The following is an 8,696-nucleotide window of genomic DNA, read 5'->3' as shown; positions in this document are numbered from 1 at the left end:
CTGTCTTATATGAGCATAATAGCAAAGTTAACCAGCATATTGGTGTTAAGAAAAACAATGCAGTTGAGGCAGCAGCAGAATGAGGAGATGAGAAAACAACCCCAACTTAATTAGGTCAATAGCCTAACTGTTAAATGTGCCTGGCTTTATAAATCATCAATATACTGTATCGACAGAAATGAGACTGATCCTGCTTCTGTTGCCTGTTTGAGTGTTTAACGGCCTGCTGACTCCATGAGCACCAAACTTCACACAACTAGAAAATCATTTGACAAATGTGTCTGTTTTTAATCTTTGCTTTGCTGTAATAAAGGCTTTACTCTTCTTTTTGTTAGAACAGCCTTTTCCAAATGGTCAGAAAAATAATATTTATAATAAGAATAATAACGCTCCTTTTTCTTGATCTCCTTCTTATTGTTATTATGATCATCATTATAATAATAAGTAATGTCATTATCATTAGTAGGGTTAGTATAGCAGCCTTGTATAACCACCATTGATCTAAGAGCCCATCCTGTTTAGTCTTAATACCATATCTTACTGAGGCCTATATTTCAAAACTTACATAGGCTACTATATCAGTCAATCATTCATTTGTTCATGTCATCACACAGCATACGAGCCAAATGCAATCAAGCATTTCGTTTTAAAACACAATAAAGCAAGCCATGAATAATTAGCTTAAACAATAAATAAAACGTTCCATTTCAGAAATTGCTTTCACTAATGAATGCGACTGTTTTTAGTCTTTGCTGTAATAAATGCTTAACAAAGAAAACATTACAACAGACTCTCTGGCACACTTATAATTTATTGAGTGTTTACATTGTTCCAAACGCTCAGGGAAATGATATTGTATTCTATACAGCAGCTGTTTGGCAGAGACATAATATACACGTAGCGCTTGCTCCTCAACTTCTTTTTCTTGATCTCCAGGATTTTCCACAACTAGTCACATTTATTCTACTCATCCGACTTCCCCTTTACCTCCTGAGCAACCAGTAAACAAACATTCCCCTGTTCAACTTTGTCACTTCTTTGCATCCATTTTTCTGTCACGTGTATTATGGTGTTCAGAGTTTGTTATAACTGTCGTGACTTTCATTAATCTGATGACTGTTATCTAATCCACTAACTATGTTTAATTGTTATCCAATTTAAAGTAAGCATGTAACAATTAACTCATTAGGATTTGGGGCACCACGATCGCGGTTGTTTAAAGAGTTTCGATCTCCCAAATTAAACTCTAAAGGTCTTTACCTATCACATCCATAAAATAGTCAACATAATAATCATAACCTCGTATCATATCATCAATCTGAACAGTCGTAGCCTCCTGCATCTGCAAAAAAAACATACTTATGATTGGGGTGGCAGGGTAGCCTAGTGGTTAGAGCGTTGGACTAGTAACCGGAAGGTTGTAAGTTCAAACCCCCAAGCTGACAAGGTACAAAAGGTACAAATTGGTCGTTCTGCCCCTGAACAGGCAGTTAACCCACTGTTCCTAGGCTGTCATTGAAAATAAGAATTTGTTCCTTACTGACTTGCCTAGTTAAATAAAGGTAAAATAAAATTCACTACTACACAAATTTGTTTTATTTATTTACTAGCTAACAAAATGGTAACACAGAATAAACATACACACTTAATACATTAGAAACAGGTCCCTAGCAGAACGACACAATAGAGATGGAGAGAGACAGAGAAAGAGGCACATATCATTGGTACATTTTAGAAACTACTCTCACGGTAATCATGTACTTTGCACACAGACCGCCGCCCGTTTGAAGTAAGAAATCATGAATGTATTTACGTGTAAATGCCTTGGTTCGCTGTGTAGTCCTGAACAGAACTACAGAGTTGATTTCCCTTCCATTCTCCCCTAAAGCTGCCTCTTTGAAGATAGGCTAGTCAGCCATGTCGATGGTTCCCATTGGTTGATGAGAGTAGCATACTACAGTGATTTGAGAAGAGTAGTAGAGTGGTCCCACCTAATTTCGCTTTTCTATATACTCTACTTAGGACAGCTAATCAGCCGTACCAGTGATTGTCCGGGAGGTGATGTTATCGTCCCTACCTAGTGTTGAGATTTCAGAGTTCAAACTACTTTGGAGGTGAGCTGCAGCTACACGCCTGGTCTGATATGTTAATTCTTAACCCCTCATTTTATACAGTTCTTCAAAAGGGGTGGCACATCAAGCTGACACGCTCTCTCAAAGGAGTGGTAACTACTCACTTGTACAAAGTTATAGAAACAATTTCCTCTTATAGTTTCTAAGATCAGATCCCTCTCTTAACAAAAACACTTGGCGTATGTCATATTTCATACACAACGTAGAGGATGGACACTTCACACATAGTGTGTATACTTTTCAAGTTACAGTATTTCCTTTATAACATTTTTAATGACATCACAAAATAACAACCCAAATGACATTACTTTTAATTGTTTAACTTGGGTCAAACGTTTCATGTAGCCTTCCACAAGCTTCCCACAATAAGTTGGGTGAATTTTGTCCCATTCTTCCTGACAGAGCTGGTGTAACTGAGTCATGTTTGTAGGCCTCCTTGCTCGCACAAGCTTTTTCAGTTCTGCCCACAAATGTTCTATAGGATTGAGGTCAGGGCTTTGTGATGACCACTCCAATACCTTGACTTTGTTGTCCTTAAGCCATTTTGCCTCAACTTTGGAAGTATGCTTGGGGTCATTGTCCATTTGGAAGACCCATTTGCGACCAAGCTTTAACTTCCTGACTGATGTCTTGAGACATTGCTTCATATAGTTGATTTGGTTAAAACAAATAGGATGTGTCTATATATGGAAAAATACATATTTTAAAATGTTGACCAATAGATTGGTCGAAAGAACAGACGACTCTTGGTCATCCCAAACTTCTTTTAGTCAGGGACAGCCCTATTGTTTATTACCTTGTATTTCCTTTTAAGTTACCAGGACGAAAGGAGGGAGGGAGAAAGGAATCTCATCCCTCTAAAAGTGCCTTAGTGAGCCTAGCTTGATGAGAACAGTCCGTCTGCAATTAACCTTTAATCTTTTGGCTTAATAGACCCAGATCTATTAGCGTCACGTCCAACTCTGGGGATGGGGGGCTGTTAAGCACAATTCATTTGCCGGTTTAATTACATTGAGATCATATGTCCCGAGTTGAAATGGATACTTCAGTATATATCTCCATTTGGATAATGTTTGATATGTAAAGTGCATTAGATGGATGGGGAAATGACATTAGGGAATGTTGAGGAATAGACCCCATTTAGAGGTCTGAGAAGGCAGACAAGGAGCCCATTCATGTACTGCACAGTTACATTTCCCAAATGCTTTAGTTCAATAGAGAGGTGCTGGAGTGCTGCCTGGCACCAAACACACCACACTTCATATTTTCCCCTGTCATCTACTACCCCTCCTGGAGGCCCTCATCCTTTCCCCTGTCGTCTACTACCCCTCCTGGAGGCCCTCATCCTTTCCCCTGTCGTCTCCTACCCCTCCTGGAGGCCCTCATCCTTTCCCCTGTCGTCTCCTACCCTCCTGGAGGCCCTCATCCTTTCCCCTGTCGTCTCCTATCCCCTCCTGGAGGCCCTCATCCTTTCCCCTGTCGTCTCCTACCCCTCCTGGAGGCCCTCATCCTTTCCCCTGTCGTCTACTACCCCTCCTGGAGGCCCTCATCCTTTCCCCTGTCGTCTACTACCCTCCTGGAGGCCCTCATCCTTTCCCCTGTCGTCTCCTACCCCTCCTGGAGGCCCTCATCCTTTCCCTCCTGTCCTGGAGGCCCTCTCCTTTCCCCTCCTGGAGGCCCTCATCCTTTCCCCTGTCGTCTACTACCCCTCCTGGAGGCCCTCATCCTTTCCCCTGTCGTCTACTACCCCTCCTGGAGGCCCTCATCCTTTCCCCTGTCGGAGGCCCTCATCCTTTCCCCTGTCTACCCCTCCTGGAGGCCCTCATCCTTTCCCCTGTCGTCTCCTACCCCTCCTGGAGGCCCTCATCCTTTCCCCTGTCGTCTACTACCCCTCCCTGGAGGCCCTCATCCTTTCCCCTGTCGTCTCCTACCCCTCCTGGAGGCCCTCATCCTTTCCCCTGTCGTCTACTACCCCTCCTGGAGGCCCTCATCCTTTCCCCTGTCGTCTCCTACCCCTCCTGGAGGCCCTCATCCTTTCCCCTGTCGTCTACTACCCCTCCTGGAGGCCCTCATCCTTTCCCCTGTCGTCTACTACCCCTCCTGGAGGCCCTCATCCTTTCCCCTGTCGTCTCCTACCCCTCCTGGAGGCCCTCATCCTTTCCCCTGTCGTCTCCTACCCCTCCTGGAGGCCCTCATCCTTTCCCCTGTCGTCTCCTACCCCTCCTGGAGGCCCTCATCCTTTCCCCTGTCGTCTACTACCCCTCCTGGAGGCCCTCATCCTTTCCCCTGTCGTATCCTACCCCTCCTGGAGGCCCTCTCTCTTTTCTCTTGTCCTTTTTCTCTCCAAGGCTTCTCTTTATGATGTTTCCAAGGACAGGGTCACATCTTCTCTTGGGTGAACACTTCCTCTTGTAGAGAGTTAAAAGTTAAAGTCAGCTGTCCAGTTCCTGGTGCAGATGAATGGCAGGAGAGGAAGGAAGCCGTTTTAGACTGTGTCAGGGATGGACAGTGTTGGTCCCAGAGTGCTGCAGGTCCAGAGTTGCCCACTTCCTAATCTACACGTCATATCTTTGGTTTCCCCCCCTGCAGAAAGCAGAAGTAGGAGGTGCCCCTCCCCCGATGAGACTCCCTCCGCCCTACCGGCCACCCGGTCAGCTGACAGAGGGCCAGGACGAAGAGCTGGAGGGAGTCAAAGGTCAGTCTCTATTCTCTTGACCAATCGGAAACTGTGTTGTTGGGTACATCCGCCTCTTCCCTCGTCTCATTCACGCCTCATAAGCATGTTGAAATTCTGTTGACTTGTGCATGGATCTTCTCAGTAATGACTGCCAGTGAAAACACTTTCTTGCTGTGTGTATATAGGCCTTAAAGGGGTAGCTCAAGGCAATGCTACCAAATACTAATTGAGTGTATGTACACTTGGAATGTGATGAAAGAAATAAAAGCTGAAAGAAATAATTATCTCTACTATTATTCTGACATTTCACATTCTTAAAATAAAGTGGTGATCCTAACTGACCTAAGACAGGGAATTTTTACTTGGATTAAATGTCAGAAATTGTGAAAAACTGAGTTTAAATGTATTTGGCTACGGTGTATGTAAACTTCCGACTTCAACTGTATGTGAACCACCGTTTCCTCTCGTGTGTGTGTGTGTGTGTGTGGAAGCTTATGTGAATAACCTTTGCCTCTCGTGTGTGTGCATGTGTTTGCAAGCTTGTGTGTGTGACTGGTCATTGGGGACTTTCTGGATACACGTGTGTGTGTGCATGTTTGTGTACGTGCGTTACATGCCTAACCTGTGCATGTTACATGCCTAACCCTTAGCGTGTTACATGCCAAACCCTTAGCGTGTTACATGCCAAACCCTTAGCGTATTACATGCCTAATCCTTAGCGTGTTACATGCCTAACCCTTAGCGTGTTACATGCCTAACGTGTTGCATGCCTAACCCGTGTGTGTTACGTGCCTAAACCTTAGCGTGTTACATGCCTAACGTGTTACATGCCTAGCCTGTGCGTGTTACATGCCTAACCCGTGCGTGTTACATGCCTAACGTGTTACGTGCCTAACCCGTGCGTGTTACATGCCTAACGTGTTACATGCCTAACCCGTGCGTGTTACATGCCTAACCCTTAGTGTGTTACATGCCTAACGTGTTACATGCCTAACCCTTAGCGTGTTACATGCCTAACCCTTAGCGTGTTCCATGCCTAACGTGTTACATGCCTAACCTGTGCGTGTTACATGCCTAACCCTTAGCGTGTTACATGCCTAACGTGTTACATGCCTAACCCGTGCGTGTTTCATGCCTAACCCTTAGCGAGTTACATGCCTAACCATTAGCGTGTTACATGCCTAACGTGTTACATGCCTAACCCTTAGCATGTTACATGCCTAACCCTTAGCGTGTTACATGCCTAACCCGTGTGTGTTACATGCCTAACCCTTAGCGTGTTACATGCCTAACCCTTAGCGTGTTACATGCCTAACCCTTAGCGTGTTACATGCCCCTACACTCTAACCACTAGGCTACCCTGCCGCCCCAGGGAATAGGGTGCCATTTGGGATGCATCCAGCAACTGGCAGCATTTATTTTCTAATCTAATGAAGATTTGATGAATTTCTCATGAATGTGGTCAGCTGAAATGTAGTAATACTAGACATTTTGAAATCACTACTCAAACTACTATCAGATAATTGCTATCAGGCAGGCACTTTGAATAGACCTCTTTTTAAATGCCCTCCATTATAGCCCTAATATCATTGTTAAATTGTCGTAAACATTGTTCTATCAAATGGGTGAGGCCCAATAACCACACAAAACATCCTCAATCCATTCAACCTTGAGATGTATGTCCCTGATTTATAGGCTCTGGGCTGGCAAGGGCTTTCAGGCAAGGGCCTGAAGTCTATTTGTGGTCGCTGTCGTGTGTGTCTGTGTCGACACACACACACACACACACACACACACACACACACCTGCAAAGGCTTCTGGGCTGAACTGGTATGTGTGTGCTGAATCGATGTGTGCATCGTTGCAGTGACTGAATGCCACCATCCAGGCTGTATCACATCTGGCCGTGATTGGGAGTCCCATAGGGTGGCGCCCAATTGGCCCAGCGTCGTCCGGGTTTGGCCGGGGTAGGTCGTCATTGTAAATAAGAATTTGTTCTTATTTGTGAAACAATACTGGATCTGAGTACAAATAGGGGCTAGGGGACTAGGATTAGGGGCCTGGGTTAAGGGTAGGGGACTAGGATTCGGGGGCTGGGTTAAGGGTAGGGGACTAGGATTAGGGGCCTGGGTTAAGGGTAGGGGACTAGGTTTAGGGTCCTGGGTTAAGGGTAAGAGGCTAGGGGACTAGGATTAGGGGCCTGGGTTAAGGGTAGCAGACTAGGATTAGGGGCCCGGGTTAAGGGTAGCGGACGAGGATTAGGGGCCTGTGTTAAGGGTACAGGGCTAGGATTAGGGGCCTGGGTTAAGGGTAGGGGGCTAGGATTAGGGGTTAGGGGCTAGAGAGAGAGAGAGAGAGACCCAGTTGAGCAGGCATTTATCCCAGTCTGTCAGAACCTGGCACCATGTCTGCTAGCTGGATGAATAATGGAGGAGCCAGCGTTGTACAGTGTGTATGTGTGTATGCTATGCTACAGTTGCCAAGGGGCTAGACCTTGACCACCCCTACTCAGTCGGGTTCAGCCCATCACTTACTTGCATCAACACAAATTATACAGATCCATAAGTGGGCAATGTACGTAGACACTTGCCACGCAAACTGTGACTCATACTTGTGTTTACCAACTCAAACATGGGGACATTTCAGTAATTTAACAGACACATATCCAGAGTGACTTCGTCAGTGAGAAATTACAACATTACTTTACATTCTATATGGAGTTAAGGCAGTTTAGATCTGTAAGGCTTTACTCAGACATTGGAGAACTCAGAAGTGAGAATTTAGACATATAGCCCACCTACCTACAGTGTAATAAATAACATATTTTAATAGTTTCTTTACTGTTTGTTTTGTTTTGATAAAAGACCTTGCCCCAGTGGCTCCCCAGTACTTACAAAAAAGTAGTATGAAGCTATCTGTGGTCTTACAAAGCCAGAAAGCATGTTTTGAGTTGGTACGCAATTGAGTTTTGTTTTGTTTCATACTATGAAATTGGTTTCCGATTGATTGTTGTGCAGAGCAATTCCAAGGTGTGTGTGTGTGTGTGTGTGTGGCACTTGTAACTGGTCATGTTTGCAGTGACTCATTGTAAACCAGTGAGAATAAAGGGAAGTATCATTGTGTCCCCAGTGTGCAGGAGAATTTGTATTACTGTAGTTTAGCCTCTTTGTTTTCTTGATTGATTCTACCTTCTTTGCTCACGAAAATCTATAAAATACGCAGGCAGAGGCGTATAGAAGTCGGTGCCAGCACACAAACACCAGGGCTCAGAACTGCAACCAAAACACCTGCATTTGAGACCCTTTGACTTGGCAGTTCATTCTAATAAACACATCCATTTGACCGTTGCCCAAAATGCAATTGTGGGATAAAGACAGTTTTCAAAGCAACTATTTTTGTTCTAGTTAGAGAGAGGATAGTCACAACTTTCTGTGAGTATATAGTTTATTTCTCACCTCTCAGTATTGAGTTCATTGCACCACTTTCCAACCGGAGTATGCTATGTACGGTAATAGGCCTATATGGTTTTAATGCAGCCATGGAGCCAAGCGGAGTGTGCCATTGGTGGTGAATAGGCCGACAAAGCAGCCTGTTGTAGGCCTAGCGCTGGAGAGTTTTTGTGGGACATTACATTTACAGATAGCCATTTAGGCTAATTGACTAATCTATCTAGCAACATGATCTGGTGAATAATAATATAGCCTTGGCTAATATGCACAAAAAACAAATCCGATAACCCTGGGTGATAACCCTGGGTGATAACCCTGGATGATAACCCTGGGTGATAACCCTTGGTGATAACCCTGGATTCCTATTTCAACAGATTGCACATCAATATATCAATCATGCGTTCCCTGGATTTGTTAGATGAAATAGATTACTAAATC

At 44.5% G+C, this 8,696-nt stretch overlaps 1 protein-coding gene across 1 annotated transcript in view; it reads left to right on the top strand.

Moving 5' to 3' along the window:
- The window catches only part of LOC112246690 (inaD-like protein), a 150,305-nt gene that overhangs the window by 11,478 nt on the left and 130,131 nt on the right, over positions 1 to 8,696 (top strand). Inside the window, exon 7 of the mRNA XM_042323686.1 lies at positions 4,722 to 4,827. Within this exon, the coding sequence (XP_042179620.1) occupies positions 4,722 to 4,827 (106 nt within the window). The remainder of the gene's footprint in view (positions 1 to 4,721; positions 4,828 to 8,696) is intronic.

Source organism: Oncorhynchus tshawytscha, linkage group LG06, assembly GCF_018296145.1.
Source record: "Oncorhynchus tshawytscha isolate Ot180627B linkage group LG06, Otsh_v2.0, whole genome shotgun sequence".
Classification (NCBI taxonomy): Eukaryota; Metazoa; Chordata; class Actinopteri; order Salmoniformes; family Salmonidae; genus Oncorhynchus; species Oncorhynchus tshawytscha.
This window is presented reverse-complemented; position numbering and strand designations above follow the sequence as displayed.